At 39.4% G+C, this 27,370-nt stretch overlaps 1 protein-coding gene across 8 annotated transcripts; it reads left to right on the top strand.

Annotated features, from left to right (window-relative positions):
• The first annotated feature begins 303 nt into the window (after positions 1-303).
• On the top strand, positions 304-26,135 carry git2b (G protein-coupled receptor kinase interacting ArfGAP 2b). 8 transcript variants are annotated; one of them, XM_047371973.1, is made up of 21 exons: positions 304-524; positions 1,020-1,153; positions 3,147-3,259; positions 6,755-6,860; positions 8,911-8,997; positions 9,094-9,224; positions 13,844-13,938; positions 15,521-15,566; positions 15,753-15,758; positions 15,850-15,898; positions 15,973-16,045; positions 16,167-16,264; positions 16,358-16,469; positions 16,860-17,011; positions 17,113-17,265; positions 20,632-20,841; positions 20,990-21,079; positions 22,326-22,408; positions 22,731-22,886; positions 24,634-24,697; positions 24,801-26,135. In XM_047371973.1, exons 1-21 carry the CDS (start codon positions 473-475, stop codon positions 25,008-25,010), a joined length of 2,220 nt encoding a protein of 739 aa, XP_047227929.1. In that variant the 5' UTR covers positions 304-472; the 3' UTR covers positions 25,011-26,135. The 8 variants fall into 8 exon arrangements, with proteins under 8 accessions (XP_047227929.1, XP_047227930.1, XP_047227928.1 ...); XM_047371974.1 differs by having other exon boundaries at positions 15,847-15,898; positions 22,734-22,886; XM_047371972.1 differs by having other exon boundaries at positions 15,847-15,898.
• The last annotated feature ends 1,235 nt before the right edge of the window (positions 26,136-27,370 follow it).

Raw genomic sequence — 27,370 nt, 5'->3', positions numbered from 1 at the left:
AATGCTCTTTATGTTCCAAACCTATAAAATCTATGCCAAGATGCAGTTGTAAGTATTGATAGCAAGGGTGCAACATATTTTTTCTTCATCATATTTTTTGTCTTCACTGAATAAATGTACCTAAATGTTTTTTGTTTTTTTCTCTAAAACTTCCAGTCTGGAAAGTAACAATTTGGGGGTTTTCAGTCTTTTTACAACAATAGTACCAATATATATCTAAGACTTCATATTTCAACCATGAATTCCGATATGAAATGGAAAAGATGTGCAAGGAAACAAGGGAGGAAGCAGACAAGGAGGCACAGAGGACATATTGGAACGAGACGTCGCTTTGTTCAAGAGTAGGAGGACGAACACACAGCTGCTTGTTTTGCCTTGTAGACATACAGTGTGCCGACACGGGCTGTTTGCGTTGTAACATACATTAGGAAAATCTTTTCCCTTCCCGGACTCCAAGGAATTCTATCAAGGGATGTCAAAGCGAGTGCGAAGCAGGGAGGTCTGCGCTGATTGCAGCGCTCCTGGTACGGTGCCAGACAAGCTAGCCTTTACGTTAGCTGCCTAGCTAACCCGCTCACTAACCGCTACGTCCAGTTAGCTAAACTAATTACTGAAAGGCGACAACTCATTGACAGCCAGTGAAAGTGCTAACTGTACTTGTTATAAATGCGCTACTTGGGAGTAAGTTTGTTTGTAACGTATTAGTTTCTGTGTAGTAATGCTAACTTATGTAATTCTGAAACAGTTTGCTTAAATAATTAACAATGTATGTCCTCACATGGACTTAGCTTAATTGAATAAATTCGGTAGCGTCCTTCCCAAAAATACATGAGCTTACTTTTCTGACTGGTGGCAATTAATGTCGTTTAACGCGTTTGTCTTCCGTGACTTCGTATCAGAATATTTCGAAGGCACAGAGAAACATCCAGCCTGTTAATGTTAAAAACGCTTCAGAGTAAATGTGTAAGTAATGGCTAGTGGAGCTAGTTTACTAACAAACATCGCATGCGTTTTTGCAGAGCCCCGTTGGGCCTCTGTAAACAGGGGTGTGTTGATCTGCGACGAGTGCTGCAGCATCCACCGAGGTCTTGGGCGACACAGCTCTCAAGTCAGGCATCTGACTCATTCTTCTTGGCCTCCGTCTCAGCTGCAGGTTAGTAATACAGGAGCACAGCCCCTCAAAGCAAATATAAAGTGCAAATATTTTAAATAATCAGAAATGCTTAATGAAACTTTTCTAACCTAATAAATGAACACAGATGGGCATCCAGTACACTGATTTGCCTAAGTTTGGAAACCCCTTGAAAAAGTGGCAGGAAATTGAAACATTGTCTTCAAAAAACCTTTGGGTGTCAGTTATAGTTGCAAGGATATTATGGTATGTGTTTACCAGCGTTGTAAATTCTGTTATTGGGGATTTTTTTTGCCACTACAATAGCTCAATTTGTCTGATTGGATGGAGGGCATCTGTGAATAGTTTTCCGTACTGAATCAATAAGGGAAAAGAGACAAACGCATCTGGATGTGGAGTTATTCTGACCGTGCACTGGAAGAGCTGGTCATCCTCTTGGCTCGAGTGTCAATGAGGCATCCAAAATCATGCTGTGGTGTGGTAGAATAGTAATTTATATAGTAACTAAAGTTGGACTGCTATCCAATTAAAAAGTGCATTTTCCGGTTATATTGGTCCTCAGATTTCTTTCAGATTTTAAAGTGAATTCAGAGCAAGTGGCACGCTCAAAGACAGACAAAACCTGATATGGCAAATGTTTTATTTCTTATTTCTTGCGAATATTATATACTTAATTCTCAAACGTCATAGTATTTATGTGGGGGTTTTATGTGACAATCAACAGCATAGTTGTAAAGTGGCAGGAAATCGAAACGTCTGCCAAAAATAAAATCTTAAAAATGTGATGTGCAGTAGTATTCTTTCCCCTGAGTCAATACTTTGCAGAACTACCTTTGGGTGTCAGTTATAGTTGCAAGGTATATTATGGTATGTGTTTACCAGCTTTGTAAATTATGTAAGTGGGGATTTATTTGTTACTACGTAATAGCTCATTATGTGAGATTGGATGGAGAGCATCTGTGAATAGTTTTTCATATGGATAGTTTTCTTTGAGAATTGCCCTGTATAAAGCTCAACGCATCTTCTGATCGTGTCTGAACAGCTTCCCTGTTCTTGCTGAAGAAAAGCAGCGTCTCATTGTGATGCTGCTACCACCATGTTTCACGGTGGATGTCCAGGGTTACTTTTTTGCCAAATTTAGTGTTTTGTGTTACCCTAAAAGTTTAATTTTGGTCTCATCTGATCAAAGCATGTTCTTCCACATATTTGCTGTGTGCCCTCCATGATTTGTGGCAAATTGGAATTAGGATTTTTTAAAAACTTTTCTTTAAGAACGGCTTTCTCCTTGCCACTCTTGCATAAAAGTTTTTCTGCCAACAGATTCGCCCATGAAATTCTGCAGATCCTCTTGAGTTTCAATGGGTCTTTTGGCTGCTTCTCTGATTAATTCTCTCTTTCCTCAGCTTGTCAGTGGAGGTGGACATCTGTTACTTGTTACTGCTGTCCCATAGTCTCGCCATTTTCGCTTGATTGAATGACCAGTGATATGTGAGATTTCTGCAGCTTAGGCTGTTGTGTTATAACTTGACCCTGCTTAAACGTCAGTACAACTTTGTTTCTGACACGTCAGTTGTGTTCCTTGATCTTCATGAGGCTGTTTGTTTGCAAATGTTCTCTAACAAACCTGTGAGGCCTTCACAGTACAGAGAGAAAAAACAGCCAGTTGGACTCTCAGCTGGGGGGCCTCTGAAGGCAATTAATTGTACTGGGTTTTTATTTAAGTTTATCTGAGTTATATCTGCTGGGTACACATACTTACCACACTTTTAGATTTTGAGTTGTCAGAAATTCTGTAAGCATTTATTCTTCCATTTTCATTTCACAATGAATATTATTGTTACTAAAGTTTGCATACGTTGTATTAGTCCATTACATAAGATCTCAATAAAATGATTTGACATTCGTGTTCGTGGCATGACAAAATGTGAAAACATTGAAGGGCTTTTAATACCTTTGCAAAGCACCTTATACTTGTAAATAAAGCTACACTTCAACTGTTTTTGTCTTGCTCTAGATGGTCCAGACATTGTATGGTAATGGCGCAAATTCCATATGGGAACACAGCCTTCTGGATCCTTCCTCGTCAGCGAGTGGGAAGCGCAAAGCCAACCCTCAGGACAGAGTTCAGTAAGTGGTTTTTGAGGATTTATATATGTCACTGCAGATTGTGGGATGCTTGCTTGCACTTTGTGTATTGCTTTGCAGGCAACATTGATTTTCGTACTTGGGGTCAGTGAATATGCACAATTGGCCCTCTGTGCTACGACCATGACTCATTTCGGTGCAGTCTCAGCCAACTCGGAGAACCGGATAACTCGGATAACAATTTGTTATTGAAATAAGTTTAGTTAAAAGAAGTATCCAAAACCATTGTATGCTGTATGTTATCTGTGTGGTAGGAAAAAATAATACACCTTTATTTGTCATGCTGTATATGGTCCCATAGATGTTTAAGAAAAAGAAGAAAACAGAATCTGCAGGGCAGTGTGACGAATATAACATCCGTTTCTGGGTGTAAACATTTTATTAGTTAAGCTGAGGCTGGTGGATTAAAGATTCAGCCATATGTAAACACAGCCGTGCTAGCTTTAATTAATGAAAACCGTACTGAATAAATAAGGGAACAGAGACAAACGCATCTGGATGTGGAGTTATTCTGACCGTGCACTGGAAGAGCTGTCATCCTCTTGGCTCGAGTGTCAATGAGGCATCCAAAATCATGCTGTGGTGTGGTAGAATAGTAATTTATATAGTAACTAAAGTTGGACTGCTATCAAATTAAAAAGTGCATTTTCCGGTTATATTGGTCCTCAGATTTCTTTCAGATTTTAAAGTGAATTCAGAGCAAGTGGCACGCTCAAAGACAGACAAAACCTGATATGGCAAATGTTTTATTTCTTATTTTCATCGCATTCTTGTGAAAATTAAATATTTAATTCTTAATAGTCACCATTTAGATGTGCTGAATGAATTCCTGTCTCTGCATGAGAGCCTTCAGATCAACATCAGTTCATGAGCATCAAATGAAACATAAGTTTGTGCAAAACTATACAGGCCAAAATGATTTCACACACTTTCTTTGACATTCCTCGAGCTGATCCATTCCAGACCCGTCTTTACCATAGAAACCCAAAGCCAAAATTCTGAAATGCCCGCTTCCCGGATCTCCTATTATTAACCCAGATCTGCGACCTGCTGGAGGTTTTTATTGGATCCTACTCCCACATTGACAAACCTCCCTTTGAGTGTGGCACATTTGATACATGAGGTCCATTGTGTCTGATTCACTTTAGCTTGTCAGAAACATAATGGGTATGTATGGGGCTGATTGGAATGAAATGCGTCATGTAAATGCACCAATTGGAATATTCTGATTGGATTCGGTTCGATTGGAATGAAGTTGTATTCCGAATGAAAGGGTGGTTTTATGCCCATTGTCAGTCCGAATGCCATGCATGTAAACGCTTGCTCAGGTCATGTCTTAAGAACAGCCTTTCTACTGGTGACACTTCAGCTGTATGGACTGGTCTGAGAAACCTGACTGCCTATAGGAGCCCCTCCACCCTTCCTGAACAGAGTCGTCTCCTGGCCAACCGTCTGAATGGCTTCTACTGGTGACATGACAAGAAGCCATTCACACCTCAAATCATCCCCTCTACATCCCATTCAGGAACAAATTCCTCCCATAAAGCAACCAACCCCCCACCATCAGATCCTCTGCCTGCACTAAAGATCTCAGAGGAAGAGGTAAACAGGCTCTTTCAGCGCATGAAAACAAAGAAAGCTGGAGGACCAGATAACGTCTCCCCATCATGTCTGAAAGCCTGTGCAAATTAACTCGCTCCGATCCTCACAAGGATCTTCAACAAGTCACTGGAGAAATGTGAGGTCCCCTCCTGCCTCAAACGATCCACCATCATCCCGGTTCCCAAGAAACCCACCATCCTAGGATTAAATGACTACAGGCCTGTAGCCCTGACGTCTGTGGTCATGAAATCCTTTGAGCGGCTGATGTTGAAGCACCTGAAAGACATCACAGGCAACCTGCTGGACCCCCTGCACTTTGCTTACTGAGCAAACAGGTCAGCAGATGATGCTGTTAACTTAGGTCTACACTTCATCCTGCAACACCTCGACCACCCAGGGACGTACGCCAGGATCCTGTTTGTAGACTTCAGCTCGGCCTTCAACACTATCGTACCAGACATCCTCCACCAGAAGCTCACCCAGCTCAACGTCCCAGCCTCCACCTGTCAATGGATCAACAGCTTCTTGATGGACCGACAGCAGCAGGTGAGACTGGGGAGCATCTTCTCCCGATCCAGATCAATAAGTACTGGTGCCCCCCAGGGGTGTGTTCTATCCCCACTCCTCTTCTCTCTGTACACAAATGACTGCACCTCATCGGACTCGTCCGTGAAACTCCTTAAGTTTGCAGACGACACCACTGTCATTGGACTGATCCAGGACGTGATGAGTCTGCATACAGACAGCAGGTGGATCGGCTGGTACACTGGTGCGGTCAGAACTACCTTGAACTCAACCCACTCAAGACAGGAAATGGTGGTGGACTTTCGGAGAACACCACCCCCATACACCCCCTCACCATCCTCAACAACACTGTATCGGCCGTGGACCACTTCAGGTTCTTGGGAACCACCATCTCTGAGGACCTGAGATGGTCTTCGCACATAGACACTGTTTGAAAGAAGGCCCAGCAGAGACTGTACTTCCTGAGGCAACTCAAGAAGTTCAACCTTCCACAGGAGCTGCTGGTCATCATCTACACTCCCATCATTCAGTCTGTCCTGTCTTCATCCATCTCAGTGTGGTTTGGTTCATCCACAAAACAGGACAGGTGCAGACTGCAACAAATAATCAGGTCTGCAGAGAGAATAATCAGAGCTGACCTTCCCTCCATCCAGGACTTATACAGGTCAAGGGTCAGGAAAAGAGCTGCTAAAATCTCTGCAGACCCCACACACCCTGCACATAAACTGTTTTACCTTCAGGCCGCCGCTACAGAGCACTGTTTACTAAAACCAGACGCCACAGAGACAGTTTCTTCCCCCAGGCTGTTTCTCTGCTGAACATTCAATAGAGTACAGAACAACAGCATACAGATGTTGCAAATGCACCTTTTCTGTTAGATATGTGTATGTTGTACATTGTAAATTGTAAATTTGTATATTCTGTAATGCAAAAACAGAACAAAAGAGCAAAGTGTACCGGAGTCAAATTCCTTGTTTGTATGTACGAACTTGGCAATAAAGCTGATTCTGATTCTGATTCTGATGTCATTCTGATTGTGGCAAATTGAAGAAGTGCAACTTCTTCTTCTGCAGTTGTTTTAGGTAAATGTGAAAATTCTGTGCATGTTGAAGGTTGAAGTGCTTCTATTCTAAAACAAACTTGGTGGATGTAAAGGCTCGTCATCATCAAATTATTTGATTTTGCCGCCATATAAATGATGTATTCAGATTTATTTATTTCAATTTAAGATACTTTGAGCAGGTAAACATTGCTAATCATAAGAAGCAAATAACACGACACGGCAGTCGATGAAGTAGCAGTAATGATGCTAATTTCCTCAGTTTCACCTGTGGACTTTTTTATTTCCAGTCCCAACAAGACAGAGTTCATCAAGGCGAAATATCAGATGTTGGCGTATGTCCACCGGATGCCTTGTCGTGATGATGACAGTGTAACTGCAAAGGACCTCAGTAAGGTAAACAATTGTACTAGCATTGTTTTTACAGCGGATCCCAAAAGACGGGTGATAGAGGAATTTATAAGAAAGGTCCCATGTTTTTTTGTGCTCTGAATGAGTAAAGGAAGCGTATTTGTTTTTCTGGCATGCCTGTTTGGCTTATGTAAATTAGTTTTCTGCAAGAAATGCATCCTGATACATCCTTTTTATAGATAGACTGATTTCAATTATGCTTTAAATCTCACGTTTTCTTGTATTTGTCAGCCTTATACAGGTCCTTCTCAAAATATTAGCATATTGTGATAAAGTTCATTATTTTCCATAATGTAATGATGAAAATTTAACATTCATATATTTTAGATTCATTGCACACTAACTGAAATATTTCAGGTCTTTTATTGTCTTAATATGGATGATTGTGGCATACAGCTCATGAAAACCTAAAATTCCTATCTCACAAAATTAGCATATTTCATCCGACCAATAAAAGAAAAGTGTTTTTAATACAAAAAACGTCAACCTTCAAATAATCATGTACAGTTATGCACTCAATACTTGGTCGGGAATCCTTTTGCAGAAATGACTGCTTCATTGCGGCGTGGCATGGAGGCAATCAGCCTGTGGCACTGCTGAGGTCTTATGGAGGCCCAGGATGCTTCGATAGCGGCCTTTAGCTCATCCAGAGTGTTGGGTCTTGAGTCTCTCAACGTTCTCTTCACAATATCCCACAGATTCTCTATGGGGTTCAGGTCAGGAGAGTTGGCAGGCCAATTGAGCACAGTGATACCATGGTCAGTAAACCATTTACCAGTGGTTTTGGCACTGTGAGCAGGTGCCAGGTCGTGATGAAAAATGAAATCTTCATCTCCATAAAGCTTTTCAGCAGATGGAAGCATGAAGTGCTCCAAAATCTCCTGATAGCTAGCTGCATTGACCCTGCCCTTGATAAAACACAGTGGACCAACACCAGCAGCTGACACGGCACCCCAGACCATCACTGACTGTGGGTACTTGACACTGGACTTCTGGCATTTTGGCATTTCCTTCTCCCCAGTCTTCCTCCAGACTCTGGCACCTTGATTTCCGAATGACATGCAGAATTTGCTTTCATCCGAAAAAAGTACTTTGGACCACTGAGCAACAGTCCAGTGCTGCTTCTCTGTAGCCCAGGTCAGGCGCTTCTGCCGTTGTTTCTGGTTCAAAAGTGGCTTGACCTGGGGAATGCGGCACCTGTAGCCCATTTCCTGCACACGCCTGTGCACGGTGGCTCTGGATGTTTCTACTCCAGACTCAGTCCACTGCTTCCGCAGGTCCCCCAAGGTCTGGAATCGGCCCTTCTCCACAATCTTCCTCAGGGTCCGGTCACCTCTTCTCGTTGTGCAGCGTTTTCTGCCACACTTTTTCCTTCCCACAGACTTCCCACTGAGGTGCCTTGATACAGCACTCTGGGAACAGCCTATTCGTTCAGAAATTTCTTTCTATGTCTTACCCTCTTGCTTGAGGGTGTCAATAGTGGCCTTCTGGACAGCAGTCAGGTCGGCAGTCTTACCCATGATTGGGGTTTTGAGTGATGAACCAGGCTGGGAGTTTTAAAGGCCTCAGAAATCTTTTGCAGGTGTTTAGAGTTAACTCGTTGATTCAGATGATTAGGTTCATAGCTCGTTTAGAGACCCTTTTAATGATATGCTAATTTTGTGAGATAGGAATTTTGGGTTTTCATGAGCTGTATGCCAAAATCATCCGTATTAAGACAATAAAAGACCTGAAATATTTCAGTTAGTGTGCAATGAATCTAAAATATATGATTGTTAAATTTTTATCATGACATTATGGAAAATAATGAACTTTATCACAATATGCTAATATTTTGAGAAGGACCTGTAATTGGAATATCAAAATCCCAAAAAAAACATGACAGTATCCTGATTTCCAAGTTTCTATAAATACTGTTTTTACTGCTTTTAGTCATAAGACATTTAAATAAAATTATTTCAGTAAATTAATCAAACATTGTGAGAATGGACTTCACCATCAAATTTCAACAAACATCTTTTTGATTTTCATTCAGCAACTCCACTCCAGTGTTCGAACAGGGAACCTGGAGACCTGCCTCCGGCTCTTATCTCTGGGAGGTCAAGCAAACTTCTTCCACCCAGTAAGACTTGAAAATATGCTCAAATTAACTGCTTTGTTTATATCGTGCGTTTATGTGCAAGTGCAAAGTGTAACATTTGTTTGCTTGTGATAATAGGAGAAAGGAAACACCCCGCTACATATAGCAGCAAAGGCAGGTCAGATTCTACAAGCTGAGCTCTTGGCGGTTTATGGAGCTGATCCTGGAGCTCTGGACTCTAGTGGGAAGACACCGATTGACTATGCAAGGTATAACAAAGCCTGATATATTTTGTTCTGAATCTATATTATGTGGAACTTTGTCATTTTAAACATGCCAGGTGTAGGAACTTCCTCATTCAAGCATCGAAGTGTGATTGTGTGTCACATCTGATGAGCACAGAAGCCATTTGTGTACACAAAGGTTTCTGGGGAGGTTTTTTTGGTGTATAAATAAATCCGCCAACATTTTTTTACTTCTGTGTCCATGTGTGACAGGAAATGATACACAACCTATGAGACCCCACTGTTGCTACAAAACATTTCAAGCCAGTGCATTGATCATTAAGTGTTGATAACAGAACATTTAACTAGGTGCCGGTAAAAAATGTTTAGCAGGTATCCACACTCTTAGGCCCCTTCCACACGAAGCTGGGTTTGGGAGTATCCGCAAAGCTTCTTGGTCAGATAGGGGGTCCCATCCACACAAAGTGGCAGTGAAACCGACTACATTTGAAACCTGCTCCAGGTGGGAAAGTTTGAAGCCGCCCCCTCTGGTGGCTCCGTGTGGACCACCCTAACCGCTTAACCGGCTACAATCTGGCATGTTTGCCTCGCCTCTCCTTTAAAATGCATGCGCTAACCAACAACAACAATGGCAGGCTTTATGTTTTAGAAGTTACTGAATTTGTTGTTGATCTTACACCAACATCTTTTGCTCCTCTTCGGCGACAGTGAGCGTAAAACTGCAATTGGAAAAACTATGTTCGCCACAGGAGCTTAGTACCTCGGCAGGAAACAACCAGAAGGGCCACCAGAAGAAGGTACTGGTACTGCCCTTCTTCTTTGTCCACTTTCACTCACGCGTGGTGTAAAATTCCTTACTTCTGTGGCAGCGTTAGCGTGCCACTAACAGGTCTGGCAAAAGTATTACACCCATTACAGCTCCTTCGGCTTCGGGTGATTTCTTCTTTACTGTTAAACCTTTCTGTGCAGATACGTCTTCTGCTGTGTGGTGTGGACATGGCCTTAATATAGTGTGGTCATGGACTAATGTTTTACTTCGTGCGAGAAATTGATCGGTAATACTAATCAGTAAAAGCCATGTTAGAATGTTGAAAAACGTTACATGTATTTGACATGACTGAAATATCCAACATGCTTTTGTCTACAATGAACAATAAAGGCAAACTCCAAACAGCCCTCAATACAGTACTTGGTTAAGCTATTTTTAAAAAGGTCAAAAGACAGAAAATAAAAGGAAAAAATCTATCTATAAAAAACATGATTTATTACAGTCTGCCACTTATCCCATAGTGGGTCATGGGGGAGCTGGTGCCTATCTCCAGCAGTCTATGGGCGAGAGGCGGGGTACACCCTGGACAGGTCGCCAGTCCACCACAGGGCAACACACAAACAACCATGCACACACTCATTCATACACCTAAGGGTAATTTAGAGTGACCAATTAACCTAACAGGCATGTCTTTGGACTGTGGGAGGAAGCCGGAGTACCCAGTGAGAACCCACGCATGCACAAGGACAACAGGCAAACTCCATGCAGAAAGACCCCTGGGCGGGAATCGAACCCAGGACCTTCTTGCTGCAAGGCAACATTTATTTATTACATATCATATAATATTATTATGCACAGTAATGATTTGGGATTTTGTTAAAATATATCATTAAGATAATAATATTTTTATTGGTTATATTGCAACCAGGAATGTCCCCATGAGGACCTTTTTAGTCCCCAATCCTAGTCATTTGCTGGTACTGAGTCCCAGTTCTTTACGTCAATAAAATCATAACCATGTACTCTCACCAGCCATTTTATTAGGTGCATCCTCCTAATACTGTGTTGGACCCTCTTTTGCCATCAAAACTACCTTATTGTTTTAGGGCATAGATTTAACTAGGTTTCAGAAATCTTCATCAGAGATTCTGGTCCATACTGACATGATAGAATCACACAGTTGGTGTACCTGTTCTACCGCATCCTAAAGGTGCTCTACAAGATTGAGACCTGGTGATTAGAGAGGCCATTAGAGTAAGGTGGAGGACAGTAAAGCTGGAGACCTGCCTCAGAGTCTTACTTCCTAGTCAACTCCTTCCAGTTTGAGATGGTTTGAGCTTTGAGACGTGGTGCATTATCCTGGTGGAAGTAGCCATAAGAAGATGTGTGCACTGCAGTCATAAACAGATGGACATTGTCAGCAACAATAGTCATGTAGGCTGTCGTGTTTAAATGACGTTCAGTTGGTACTTAGGGGACTAAAGTGTGCCGAGAAAATATCCCCCATACCATTATCCTCACACCAAGCAACATTTTTCCAACATGCCTAGATGAGTTGTAGTCTCAACTGTTGTGTTCAGCTGACAATAGAGTGTGGTCTGCTGCTGCAGTAGCCCATCTTCTTCAAGATTTGACATGTTGTACATTCAGAGATCATGTTCCACATACCTTGGTTGTAACAAGTGGTTATTTGAGGTACTGTAGCTAATTTGTCATCTTGAATAAGTCTGCCAATTCCACGAGGTCTGACATCAACAAGGTAAGGTAAGGTAAGTTTATTTATATAGCGCCTTTCAGCAACGAGACACTCAAAGCGCTGTACATACAATTACAATACAATCACAAAGCAAATAAACAGATACAAACAGAAAAACAAATCAAATGATAAAATAAAACAACAGAGGTAATTTAAAAAAGTAAAATAAAATAAAGAGAATAGAATGATGGACAAGAAAGTGAATGGAAAATTGGACTGAAAACGCAACTAATCATGCCTAGATGGTACAGTCAAAGGCCACTCTAAACAAATAAGTTTTTAATCTTGATTTAAAGCAACTTAGGGTTTCGGCACTTTTACAGTTTTCTGGCAGTTTATTCCAGATTAGTGGAGCATAAGAACTAAAAGCTGCTTTTCCATGTTTGGTTCTGGTTCTGGGTGTGCAGAGTAGATTTGAGCCAGAAGACCTGAGAGGTCTGGGTGGTTGATACACTGACAACAAGTCTGTAATGTATTTTGATGCTAAGCCATTCAGTGATTTATAGACTAACAGAAGTATTTTAAACTCTATTCTTTGAGCTACAGGGAGCCAGTGTAGGGACTTTAGAACAGGGATGATGTGCTCCACTTTCTCAGTTCTAGTGAGGACGCGGGCAGCAGCGTTCTGGGTCAATTGCAGCTGTCTGATCGACTTTTTAGGCAGACCTGTGAAGACACCGTTGCAGTAATCAGTTCTACTAAAGATGAACGCATGAATTAGTTTTTCAAGGTCCTGCTGAGACATTAGTCCTTTAATCCTGGAGATGTTCTTTAGGTGATAGATGGCCGACCTAGTTACTACCTTTATGTGCCTCTGAAGGTTCAGGTCTGAGTCCATCACTACACCCAGGTTTCGAGCCTGACTGGTGGTTTCTAGCTGTATTAACTGAAGCTGTGTGCTAACTTTTAAACGCTCTTCCTTTGGTCCAAAGATTATTACTTCAGTTTTGTTTTGATTCAGCTGAAGAAAATTTAGGCCCATCCATGCATTGATTTCTTCTAGGCATTTACCCAGCGCTTGAATGGGTTCATGGTCACCTGGTGACATCGTAACGTATAGCTGTGTGTCATCTGCATAGTTATGATAACTTACGTTGTTTATTAAAATCTGAGTTAAGGGCAACATGTAGATATTGAACAGGAGGGGCCCTAAGATGGACCCTTGGGGAACGCCACATGTGACAAGGCTTTTTATGTAAACAACTGCACCTCTGGATAATTCCTCTCTTTTGTAAATCTGACAAATGCTTGTGGGTCAAAATCCCAGTAGATCTGCAGTTTTTGAAATATTCAGACTAACCCTTCTGACATGGTCAGTGTCACTTAAATCTCTTTTCTTCCACATTCTGATGCTCGAGCGCGTTCTCTTCACCACATCTTGCTGCCTGCATGCATTGAGTTGCTGCCATTTGATTGACACAGACAGGAAACTGCAGCCAATATAGTCTCTCTCTTACTGTCAGCACCATTATATGAAAGATTAAAAACATCAAAATTTGTTCTCAGATTTGATCAGATCAACAAAATATTGTGCAGGGCCTAAATTACAGATTTGCAAGGTGTACGTACCAAAATGTGGCAGGTTTATTTTAAATTGGCTGTGCAAAACAATCCCGCAGGGCTAGCTGGGGTGGCAGCTGACATAAAGTCATTGACAGGACACTTAACAACTGATACCGCTATCCGGGACTGGATCAGTTCAGGTTCTTGATATGTTCTTTATGACTAGTTCAGTTTTTCTCAACCCTAACCCTGGTTCTCAGGACCCACAGTCCCTAATATTTTAGATGTCTCCTTTCTAGCACACCTAATTCAAATGATTGCATTATCTCCTCAGCCTGGTAATCATTTAGGTCTGATGTGTGAGGGAACACCTAAAATATGTAGGGCAATGGATCCTAAGCACAGGGGCGGAGAAACGCTGGATTTATTTATCATTGCCATTAGATCTCAAAACACATGCATGTTACAAGTTGCCTACTGAAATGAAAATAAAGTTCTCACACAATCTATGTTTTTGAGACTTTCAAGCTACTTTGCTGGTGCTAAACTTGTAGTACTTTTTCTGCATTGATCACATAATTAAAGTGAAATGTTTTTTATGTGTCATATTTGCAGACAAGCTGGCCACCAGGAGCTGGCAGAGAGGCTGGTTGAGATACAGTATGAACTCACTGATCGGTTAACATTTTACCTGTGTGGCAGAAGACCCGGTAAGAACTGGAATCACAGTACATGTAATAAAGCTGCTGCCTGGCTTTGATTGATGGAGCTTTTTCCATACATCTTTATTAAAAAACACTTTAAAATCAACAATAGTGCTGACCTGAGTGCTGCACAGAAAAGCAACATGAAATTGAAGGAAGAGGGCGTGGCGCTGGTGGTGTAGCAGTTAGCGCGCGACCACATATAGAGGCTATAGTCCTCGAAGCGGCTGTCCCAGACCCAGTGACCTTTGCCGAATGTCTCCCCCTCTCTTTGCCCCTCGTTCCTGTCTGCCTACTATCAGAAATAAAGGCCTCTAGTGCCAAAAAAATTCTTTAGAAAAAAATGAATTTTAAGGAAGACAGTCTAAGGGTAGGAAGTAAAGAAACCACAAGTTGGAACAGTTATAAGAATAACTAGAATAATTTGCATTTCCTGCGAAAATCCAGTGTGAATGCTGTAAGCTGAATTCTCTAGCTGAAAGCTTGCAGAAACAAGCTTAAGTAAACTGCAGAAAATCTGATGAATTGTAATGAATGAGCAGGAAACAGAAATGCTAATTTTATGTACTGAAACCTGGCTGAAAGAAGATTAGGTTGACAGCACTATGTTGGCTAAAATTCAGTGAATTAGCAGATAACAAGAGTTGGCACAAAGAAGCTAACGTTGACACCAGAAAATCTGCTGAAATCTGATAAATTAGCATAAATGGCAGAAACATTAGCAAAGAAAAATGGTCATCTGAACTGTTCAAGTAGGAAGACTATGAGCTAAAAAACAGCTTAACAAGCTAACGTTACCTCAAAACTAGTTGTTGAAACAATATTATAACAGCATTGTATAAACTGAAATTAGCTAAAAAGCAAATGCTAGCTAAAATGCTAACAGCAGCATTTTGGCTAACACTAGCATGTTAGCTAATAGTATCTCACTGTTAGCCAACATGCTAATATGGTAATTTAGGGTGTAAAAATGTGTTTTTAAGTGAAATCTAAAAGCAGCAAGTGTGAAAGCTTGTCTGATGTGCGCTGGTAAATAATTCCTGCTTCTCAAAGCAGCATACTGAAAACGTTCTGAGTTTTAGGCCCTGTTTACACGACAACAATCCTTTGAAAACAGGATTTTTTTGCGGCTAATCGTTTAGGTTTTAACAGTATAGACGCAAAGATTGTGTAATTCCCCCATCATGCCACTAGTAGGTGGTATGTTCTTTGAAAGTCAACAACAATGCCAAATACTTCCTGCTTACAAAACGGGGGAGAAAAGGGGCACGTTGTTAGAGGTCACAATCCGGCAATGTTATTGTTGATATCTTCGTCATCTGTGGGTTTTAAACTGGTTGGCAGCCGTTATGCTGTGCAGATCGATTTGTACTGATTTTAGTCATACTACGGCTTCCCCATAAGAAGAAATTCAATTTTCCCACCTACTCGACAACAGAGACCGGGACGTTTTCAAACCATTACACTCTGGAATGGTTTAAAAATGTTGCCGTTTTTATAGAAAACGTGCGGCGTTGTCATGTAAATTGTGTTTCATATATATAAATTCCATTGGAATCAGTTTTTATTATCATTTTTTGTCTCCTAGATCACAGAAATGGGCAGCACTTCATCATTCCAAAAATGGCTGACAGGTAATAGCTTTTTTATTTTATTGGAAATATTGATTTTTGTGCAAACACTCAAAGACTTGAAATGTACATAAAGTGACTCAGATTATAATATTTGGTTAATGACTGCAGGTTTTATTGTAAATCTCAAACAAATATTTAGTTAGTAATTACAATCTATTTTACTGTGTGCTGCATTGGATTGAATAGAAACAAGTAAGTATGTTGATTTTATTTTTCTTTGTGGACTGGGATTATTTATTTTTAGCTTGAAGAGTAATCTATTGAATTCTTTTGTCCAAAGCAGTCTCGATTTGTCAGACTTTGCAAAGGCAGCAAAGAAGAAGCTGCATTCGGTAAGATCTCTTTAATTATGTTAATTTTCTGTACAGATGGTTGAACTAAATTTGTAATTCAGCTTTTGTTTTAGTTAAGCAACCATCAGTTTGAGGAACTCGCCATGGATGTTTATGATGAAGTGGACAGAAGAGAAACTGATGCAGGTTGGATTTCTGACCTTCTAAAAACAAAACAGTGTTCTGTATGCAGGGTTCTTTTATCTGCCTTTATTTCCGTATTTACATTCCTGTCTAATGCTGCATGCAAAATGCCCTTATTTTTCAGTCTTGTTGGCCACTCAGAATCACAGCACTCTTGTCACAGACACCACAGTTGTACCTTTCCTGCCTGTCAATCCTGAATATTCATCTACCAGAAATCAGGTAAGTTATCTTAATATTGAAACGTAACGCTCTTGTGCAGGTAGCCGTTTTCTGAAAGTTTGTCTCTCTGTTTTCATACATTTAAATTTCCAGGGTCGTCAAAAATTGGCAAGGTTTAGTGCTCATGAATTTGCCACCCTTGTTATCGATATTCTAGCAGATGCTAAACGACGACAGTGGGGTAATTCCTGCGATAGTCCAAAAGGTATGATAAGAGGATTTTTGTTTTAGCTAATCTTTGCTCACATTGTTCAAATATTTCCCTGCTTTTTGTTTGGTTAGGTTGTGGGATTTATTATTGGTATAATAATAACAATGTAAGGCAGTAGTTTTGTAATTTAAATTTGAACCAAGTAGGAGCAGTGGTATGAGTCATAAATATGAATAAACTGATGCTTAATCAAGAAATGCTATATATATTAATGCCAAACCACCTCAGAGACCTTTTTATTTATTTTTTATTTATTTTTTTCCCTAATGACCTTTTTAAATGCCATTTAAAATAAGTAATCCAAATAAGATGTTCTCTTTACAGGATCTCTTTTGTAGCTGCCCTCCTGTTTGATCACTGACCTTTTGTTCTGTCTACCGTCAGATAATGTTGAACTGATCCTTCAGGGAATCAACAGTCGCCACAACAGTGAGAGCCAAGACAATGATCAACCAGATTATGACAGTGTGGCATCTGATGAAGATCCAGTACAAGAGGCTACATGTGGAGATAGCTGCAACGATGGAAGGACTAAGGTTCATTCTTTTTTAAAGAAAAAAGCCTCTCCTGCTAAACAGCAGTGCCTTGCTTGACATTTAACACTATCTTCTTATTTTTATTTATTTTTTTGCTTTAGAGCTCAGAGTCTTCTGATCTGTCTGATGGACCAATCACAGTGCAGGAGTTCATGGAGGTGAAGACTGCCCTGACTGCATCAGAAGCCAAAATACAACAGCTTCTCAAAGTCAACTGTCATCTTAGTGAAGAGCTGCGGATGATGCAGAGCAAGGTTAGTTAAATTACATAAGGATTATGTTTTAAAATGGCATTTTCACTGCAATTAAAAATGTATGTGTTTCATTATTTTGGGTGAGTGTGAAAAAAAATGAACGAATCACTTTGTGGACATTAATTAAATGGCAGTATATTAATATTTCAGTTTCATTGTAATTGTGTATTATTTGCACCTGACTAATTGCATTTTTATCCTCTTTGAGGCATATTAATTTAGTTGATTGCCGCCCTTAGCTAGGAGGATGCTAGCTTAGCAGGAACAAAACAACAAACGGGCAGGCAAGACAGGCATGGCATGATCAAAAAACAAGACATGATATGAGAACAAGACACGATATGAGAAATGTTTCCTCGCCGAATGACAGAACAGGTGTGTATTTATGGAGTGTAAACCAGATGGAGCTACGAGACAGATTAGTTTGGAGCAGGTGAACCGGATAAAGATAATCAACAGACAACTCAACGTGACAGGAGCAAAACATGGCTTAAACAGAACGCCAATCCAAGGAAACAAACTAATAGAACTATAACTAGAAAAACATTAAACAAAAGCATAAACAGGAAAATAATAAACAGAAGCATGATTCAAAACTTGAGCAGTAAAAAACATAAGGAAAAAACCCAAAACCAAAAACCAAACAACCCCAAATCATAACACTAATATTAGATAAATCAGCATTAAATGCATTTTTTAGTACTTTACATTCTTCCATTTTATTTGCCATAGACTATTATCTTCCCTTCAGTTAAAGATAGAGTCCAGCAATATATATTTAGTTTTGTCTCTGTTATATTGCTGGACTATATTTGAGACATTTTTAGAGCATTTTGGGGATTTAGTGTATTATGCAGGACCTTAGTTGTAGAAAGCTCAATAAACTTCTTCCAAATGTAAGCAGCTCTCTCACCAGAATGGTTACCGATAACAACAGATGTTAAAAAGAGCCATTATCCCAGTAGTAACTACTCCAGCAGCACAGTGTCCATACCCCTAAAAACAGAAAATATGGCTTGGACTACTGCAACAGGTTGGCACTGCTAACTAGAATTATAACCTCAAAGTAGATCCTTCACACCTCAGGAAAGCAAGTCCCAAAAGCCACCTACAACCATTTTATTTTTTAGTTTTACTAAGTTACACACTTTGTCTCTGCCTACATGTTTTTTATTTTTCGCACCAATGTCACACATGCTAAGATATTTTTACTGGTTAACTTACTGATGTTTCATAATCCTCCTCTCCTCTGCACACACCAATGGATTCAGATCAATAGCAGGGTCTGTTACTAGAAACTTGATCAGGGTCATTCAGAATAATACAAAGATGTTTTTTGTCTATTTTCTTTCCTTTCTTTTTTTACCTGTCCCTTGTTTTTATCATACTCACTCACTTCCTTTCATTACTCGTATTGGCAGAAACATTCTCATCACAGCATCCTAAGATGCTTTTAAAAGACACAGATGGAGCTGATAAAATACATTGTCATTGGCTTGTTTCACTGGTGTTACTGTTTCCTAAACCACTGAGCATAACAGTTGGGATATCCCACTGGTTTTCTGACTTACAACAACATTTTGTGACATCTTTCCCAGATCCCATTTCATACTTTTGAAACAAATCCCGTGTGACATAAAAAACAGCTAAATTAATCTTTTATATCGGTTTTTATGATTATTCTTTGTTTAATTGGACTAGATTTTCTTCTTTAAATATCCCTTTAGCATGATGGAGTAACTTCATAAATAGCTTTTATTTACGTAATATTGTGTTTTCATCTTAGTTAAATATGGAAGGACAATTGTCAGGAACATAGAGCTTATTTTATAGATGTCCTTTTTTGAGTTTTATTTTTCCTTGAAAATTACACAATTAGACAAAAACTGGACAGTTATTATTCTAAGTTGTATATTCAAAACATAACAGTCTAAAATCTTTGCACACATTTAGCATTTCAAATTCGAATTTCGGGTGCTGTACAATACTGTAAATCATAAAGCGTTTTTTTATGTTTATTTTCAGCTCTGGTATAATTTCAAAGTGAAAATGTTGACCAAACAAATGACGCAAACATGAAAACACAGTGTTTTTTGTCCCGTTGTATTGACCTCTACATGGCCTGGATGCTTCTATAGCAAAAATAATTTCAATTTAGGGCTGAAACGATCCCCTGAATGATTCAAGTGCCACAATTACTAAAATTCCTTAAGGCAAATGATCTGCCTCGAGGCTTCGTTAAATTCAGTTTAATTATTCAGTTCACTGTGTTCTGGGTCGGGTGGTTGTTTGTGTTGCACAACGCTCTCACTTCTGCTAATGGTAGCCTAGGCTGCTGATACCTGGATGCCAGGTGATCCAGAGACGGCGAGGGGCAAAATGAAGCGCAGAAAAACGACAGAAAGTGTCAAAAGTGTGAGATCACTTCAAACTGAACAGAAAAGAGAACACAGCGGAGTGCGTGTACTGCAAGACTGAATTAGCAATCCATAATAGCCACATCCTTAATGCTGCCACATCTGAGCAGGAAACCGCTGCAGTGGCGAACCCCCATGGAACAACTAAGCCCCCCCACTAAATTGCATGTTTATTATCAACTTGCGTTTCAAAAGCACTCCAGAAATATGTATTTTACTGACAGCACATTTCCGTAAACAACAGATGTCTGCAGAACTAAACCACTTGCGTGCACAAGGCACACATGCAAGAGGAAACTGAGGTTTGATTTAATATAACAGACATTGTTTATTATACTGTTGACCTTTTTGGATAGGTAAGGTGTAATTCTTTAATCTTTATTTCCTGTCTGTTTTTGCACAAAAAAATGGATTTAGATATTTGTTTACTTGCATTTTCTCTTTCATGTATCTATCATTCAAGTATTTCAATGAAAAATCTGCAGAATGTGCCAATATTTTAGTTGCTTTATCATCAGAATAATCAGTAGAATACTGGATTACTAAAATAATTGTTAGCTACAGCCCCAGATCATTTGCATTGAATCTTTTAAATTCATTTTTTAATTCCAAGTAATTTGCCAACTGCCTTTTTGGGCCAACTAAATAACATCTTCTCAGGTGGTTATTACAAGCAAAGTGTGAGTACACTTTGAAGATATGTTGCATGCTGAGGACTTTTGTTTCTCAGTAAGCTGTAAAAGTCATGTTTCTCATGGTCATTTTTCTTGTCAGAAATAAGGGAGCTCTCTTGTTGTGCGATGGACCATAATGAAAAACTAAAAATAAATTTGAGATCAGTCTAGCAGAATATCCATTTACCTGGAGGCTTATTTGTTGAATACAGACCTTTTGTGAGGAAACCGACCCCCAGCTCATATTAAATTACAAGACACTTTGTTGTCCACAGCTGAGCTCCCTGCAGACTGAAAACACAACGCTGAGATGGCAAACCCCCAGCGGACAACAACATCCCCAGGGGCCCTTTGGTCGACATCCAGCCCGCGGAGGTCGTGCCATGTCGATGTATGAGACGGGCTCTGCGCCGAGACATTACTCCCACAAAGTGGAAACGGCTCGCAACAATGACGGAGTTGTTTTACAGCCTTTTCCCACCAATGTAAGCACACAGGCACTGGGGTTCCTGCTCATGATTGGTCAAAGTTGATGGTGTGTGGGTTGGGCCTGGTGTTGGATTTTCATTAATTCATTCAATCATTTACTGCATCTCAATGGTGTTGCTCAACTTGGTTTGACCCCTTCTCTAGATTGGTAGGGGCCCTTTGGGGACAGCGGCCTCCTCCCTCCCTACCTTCCCCTCTCCCTTGTCCTGGTCGTGGGATGAGAGATCTCGCAGGGTTGAGTACCGAAAGTCCCCTTGGCCCGGTTGAAGCCTCCAGGGACTGAAAACTGTCCTCTTGCTTGACCCCACAGTCTTCTCTCTCCAGACCTGTGTCTTTGAGCTGCCTTTTCTGAGTATTGGCTGCATGCATGTACCTCAGTATTTCTGCTATGGTCCAGTCACTTCAAAAAGCCTGGCAGGTTTCAACTAAACATTGGAAGTGATGATGAAATGTTGTACAAATGCTGTCTGAATGATCACAATGCAGCAGTGATCAAGATTAGAGATGCACCAATATGACTTTTTGGGTCGATTTTAAACCTCAGGTTTTTGTAAAGCTTTGACCTAATGAGAACAATTTTAGCTCATTTTTTATTTCTTTTTAAGAGTTTTTTCTTTCTAGACTTCCTGGTGAAGTGATCAGTATTCATTTATATGAAGAGCATTTGCGACATCCCGCTGCAGGCAAACTAAAATGGGCTTCTTAAAGACTAAATGAACATTGACATTTTAAAGGGTTTTATAGTTTTATATTTGTGATTTTTAGCCATTAGCATTGCTATTATTATTTAAAAAGCTACTCTGTTTAACTAGAAAATGAAATTCAGCAAATTCTGTGACAAATGGAGGTTGAAACCTCAAATGGATAAAACAGAGAAACTTTTTTGTACTCATTTCACCCTTCCTGTTATCTGCGTAAAAGATCTTGCTCTCCATTGCTCTCTTGCAACCTAAAGGAACGACAGAAATGTCCCGACATGTTGTAGAAAATTTGTTCACTTTTAAATGGCTTCTTACAACCCTTTGGTTCATCTGTCAACATTTTAAACACTTCACTGATACTGAAAATTGTAGCACGGTGTATTCACTGATCTGAGATTTTTGAGTTTCCGACTGGCCAGTCGCCGTTTAGAGACGATCAAGCTGAAAATCAATCAGTTCCAGCCACCTGTTGATTCCTTGGTGCATCTCTATGAAAACATGAAATGGCTCTAGAGGAGGTACTTTTTGGCAGTGCACACTGATTACAGAACACTCAGCTTCCATCCGCATATTATTACGTCTACTAATTGCATCAGCTATGCTATGGATGTCTACAAACACAATCACGTAACTTTTCTTCTTCTTCCTCTGTATTGGCTTTAGAATGAAACATCGATTCAGAAATGCATGAAGTAAATGTGCCTCATATTAATGTGTATATTCTAATCATTTGTTACTCTCTGCGTTTAAATGATAGTAATACGGTGATATCATTATAGGGCTGTAGTCTTGGAGGACATAGTACAATGTTGGAGAATGACTATGACACTACTCCAAACCACTCTGAACTCGAGGATACTGGGTAAGTAAGAACGTTGTATTATGAAATTTTAAGGATACTTTAAAGACAAATACTACTAAAAAATGTTCCATTAATGTTCCATTAAATTACACAGGAATAGATATAGATGTCAGAAAACAATAATTATTATGGACACTGTGGTGTTTTTCCTTTAACATAACAGTTAAAATGTTCATACCGCTTAATTTTCTACAACAGTCATGAAAGAGTCATCTCAGATTTGACCTTGCAACTGGACAATATGAATTATCTTAACTCTGTTTTGAGATTTACCTATGTTAAAAATGTCTTTCTGTTTCAACTTTAACCTGTGTGATTGTAGCAGTCCTTTGACAGCTTCTGAATCAGTGGAACCGGAGGCGAAAGGTGAAGAAGATGCCACCCTGCCATGCACAGAGGATGTTATCTGTAAGACTGAGCAGATCACCAAGAACATTCAGGAACTTCTCAGAGCTGCTCAGGAGACTAAGCATGAAAGGTACAGCATTTGATCAAACATATGGTGTTGAATAATTAATTTTTACTTGACTTTAAAACAGTCTGTTATGTTTTGGATGAGTAGCTGCAACCCTGTAGGTTTTTAAGACAACAAGAAACTGATGAGCTTCTCAGTCGGTGCCTTTTAGAAGTAATACTGTGGGGTTTGTAAACCTCTTCTTTAACCTAGCCAGCTAACTGATTTATGCCTGAGTTGCAAGCTTAACACAGTCACATGATGAAGAAAACCAGAAGCATGCTAAGGACCTGGATTTAGTGGTTTGGAGTCTGGTAGCCAATTGAATGTGCCTGTGTTAATAAAAGTGTTTGTCCATCTGTTAATGCAGCTGACAGAAAGCAATCCCTCGTGTTCACATTCGTCTCTGTGATCTGCAGGCTCGATGGTAGCTCTTGATTTCCATTTACTTTTGTTGTGATTAGACAAATTATTTCCTTCATCTTAGTTTGTTCAGAATCATCTATGTAGTCATGCAGCCTTCTGTTACCTATTAAATATGTGGTAAATGTTTGATTTCAATGATATTGCAGCAGTCTGCATACACAAGTGAACCAGTTTGTTCTAAAAATATTAATTACTTTTTTCATCTTTAAGGACCAGATTTTTAAATCGTTATTTTTGTTTTTGTGAATGATTTAAGGCAGTAGAGGTAAAGCAAATGGACAGACCTAGAATTTAAGTATCATCAGGATCCTTTGAGAACTTCTTTCTTAGGTATTGCTGACACAATGCACTGTTTCACATCTTAATTTTAAATCGGACAAAGCTTCTCTTTGGGTGGCATTTTTGATGTTGATTAATTTTTCTATATTCCAAGATGTCTTTGTAAAAATGTTCTGTTTAATACCTCAACTTAACTCATGTTGTAGTAGAGAGGGAACTGTACATTCACTTTAAACACACTTTAAACAAGGTGGTGCTTGTTGAGGACCTAGTAGTGATTACTGGTCTCTAGTGGTTCTTGGTGGAACTTTTATCAAGGATCTGGAATAAATACACAAACAGCTTGTCATATCTACTATGTTATTTGACAGTTGACTCTGCCATACATCTACTACTCCTACTCCAACGTTTCACTGTGCTGATTAAAAAAAAAGATTTGGCTCCTAAACCTCCTGCGTGTCATTATTAGCAACCATTCTGCATTAATTTGGTGTGGAGTGCTTTAGATTGTAGCTTTATCTACACATTTTCTGTTCTGGCTCTAACCAAGAAGCAAAACAAATAGTATGGGTGAATTCTTGTGAATGAGTGTGGTGAACGTCTATGACTTGATGATTTTTTTTGTCTGACCTCATGTACCTGCAGGTGATGTTTTTACTGATAGTTTGGGATGCATACATGTATCATTACATCCCAACAGAGGGTACTGAGATCAGGTAGCTTACATGTAGAAGCTCTGTCAGCTTAAGTCGTATAAGTTACATGATAGACATTAAGTTATTAGGAATTCAACTTGCCCAAGTTATTTTTTTGTGATTCATGTTTAGTCTTAAAATAATAAAGGTTGAAAAAGTCTTAAATTTCACACAGTAAAACTTGTTGAAACTCCTTAAATATTATGTATAATAATTATGTATAATGTATAAATATTATTTATAATATTATGTATTTATTTGGGGCCTGCATGTTTAAAATGTGTAATGTACGATGGTTTTGACTTTACAAATGATAACGTTACATTACAAAAAATATAGAAGCTGTTTATTCAGCTTTTTGTCTCTTACAGCTTTCTGCCGTGTTCTGAGAAGATCCGCTTAGCTGTGACCGAGATGGCTGCCCTATTTCCCAAGGTATTCACTTCTTGAACAATCGGCATATTTGTTGACCGCTTTTAAATATTCCCTTTTGCTTCCAGACCATTTTTATTCATCTCTCAACTCGCCCTCTCCACAGAGGCCGTCCTCGGAGACTGTGCGAAATTCTCTGTATCTGCTGACTTCAAGCGCTAGCCGGCTTCACGGAGAGTGCCAGAAGGCGGCAGAGCACAATCCCTGCCCATCAGATATCCAGCTGGTCACTCAGCAGGTCATCCAGTGTGCCTATGACATTGCCAAAGCTGCCAAGCAACTCGTTACTGTGACAACCAAAGAAAACAGCAACTAACTAAAACCCAAAGAGCTTTCTCAAGCACTCAATGCACAGTCTATCTGTTGCGGTGCTAGGCTTTCTTTTTAATCAGTGTTATAGTTTTGTTTCCTCAGTAGTAATAAGTGTAAGCATTCACACACATTCCTTGGGGTGGGAAAATCTTACCAAAGGATGCAGAATCATAAATTAATTAAAAAATAACTTTATGCCATGCGTTTATGAAAAGACGCATCTTTACCTCACAGAGTTAGATCGCTATGTTTCCGAAAGTGCAATGTTGTGTGCTTACATGGAACAGAACCAGAACAACAAGCAGTTCTAAAGTATTTTGTGTTTTTCTACTTTTTCCTCAGTACTGTAGTGGACATCTGTTGGGCTCCTTGATGTCTGGCTCCTGGCATGGCCCAACAGAGCCAGAACATCAAGGATCACAACTGATAAAACTCCCATTTACTCCAGTGACAATGGTTTATTTTTCTATTAACCGTTGTTGTAGGATGCGGTGGTTATATTGTAATCTGAAATCTTCGTGATGTTGCTTGCATAAAAGTGTGCACTTGTTTAGAAAGCCAACTGTGACGATGACACAAACACCTTCAGCATATTAGACTCTGTTTCAGACCAGCACACTTTCGTTCCATCCAGCAGGTGATTTATAATTCTGTCTTTCTGATGGTTGAAGATATTTTCTTTAGGTAAAGTATCAGTAGTTATTGGAGTTGTAATGTTACAGCCATACTTATAATGTTTTGTGTGTGAATGTGTGTGAGGAGGCAAATGTGCTCACAAACACAGCCTCCATGATGGGAAATCCACTTTGAATCAACTTCAGTAGCATTATGCAAATATGTAAGATGTATCTATCCATGCAATTCTTTGTCAGATTAATCCAAATGCTATTCTATTTAAAAATGTATGTCATACCTCTAAACAAATATCAGTGTTTATTTTCATAAGCTTTTGTTTAACACAGCTAAAAATTGTCCTGTTGTTTGGGACATCCCAGCCAGCAGATTATAGATAACTTGTGATCTCAATGTATTTTCTGTGATGCTGTAACTCCAGTGTTTTACACGCTTCGTGTGGTCAAATCCATACTGCTATATGGCTTAAAGCCCACAATAAACTAACCGTGCCCTATGTGTACCTGTTGTAAATCATTAGTGAGGTGAGCTTGACTCAGAGGTGGAAAGGACCTGTAGTTCGCTTGTTGTTACTCAGGTCTAAGTTAAACTTTATGAACAAAAAACATGTACACCATGTTTTTCGCAGACCTGTTCTGAGTCAAAACAACTTTTTCTTCATGAAAAATCAGCTTCAAACATTCACCTTCATCTAGAGCTCAGTGTTTGTCAGACAGAAAATATGTTATTTAGTAAAAACACTTTGCAGATTGGCATGATCATTTAGAAAAGAGTGTTTAAAATGAAGCTGTTTAATTCAGTATAGACATAATTTAAATTAGGATTTTTCTTACCTCATTTGAATGGGGCCGCAATTACTTTTAATTTACTTAAAAAACTATTTTATGAGCTGTTCCTAACTTATTGTTTTTGTAAAAGCTAAAATGCAAACAAGGGTAATTAATGTCATATAATATTTGTAGGAATTCTGATTATATTTTTAAATGCACAATGGTCAGTCTTACAGGATTGAGAAAACTTCTGCCTAAATTCCCTTAGAATAAAAATGTAACTGACAACCCTTATGTTCAGTTAATTCAGTTTTAGACTCGATGTTTTTACTGAAGTGTTCATTTGTAACCAAGCAAGGTTCGGTACGAATACTTTAGGTGTTTCTAATATACTCCCTAAACAATTATTCGCTGGAAGTTTACGACCCTGAACCCGCAATCTGCCCAGTGCTGTGCATTTCAACTGCTGGTGCTGTTTATTGAAATTATGGCCGATGTCTTTGCTGAGGTGTTTGGCGAGTGGAGGGAGCAAGGAAAACCTTTAGATTTCAGCAATAAAATAAGCTGTTATTCTGTCACTGATTAAATAAACTTAAGGACATTTGGAAAATATCTGAGCATTCATAAGGGACTTTGGTTGTTTGTAAAATTATATATATGTGACTTTGGGATTTACTCGCTCTGTCGGAGATTTCAAATCTGTTACAGTAAAAGTGAAGAGGAAAAATAAGTAGAAGAAGTTAAAACTGGGGCAACTGATATATAATGCTGAGAATGAGAATATTCAACCAATCAGAAACACCCATTACTTCCATCCCTCAAGCTCCTCCCTGGAGGTTCAGGGTAATATGAATAATACAGCTTACCTACCAGGGTTGTTTTCCAGGTTAAATCTCTGCCTGGGTAATCTGTTTTTACCCTGATAGGTGCAGTACAGAGATTATTAAGGAAAGGTTCTTGA

This window comes from Girardinichthys multiradiatus, chromosome 8, assembly GCF_021462225.1.
Source record: "Girardinichthys multiradiatus isolate DD_20200921_A chromosome 8, DD_fGirMul_XY1, whole genome shotgun sequence".
NCBI lineage: Eukaryota > Metazoa > Chordata > Actinopteri > Cyprinodontiformes > Goodeidae > Girardinichthys > Girardinichthys multiradiatus.
The sequence above is the reverse complement of the archived record's forward strand: the minus strand, read 5'-3'. Positions and strand labels throughout refer to the sequence as shown.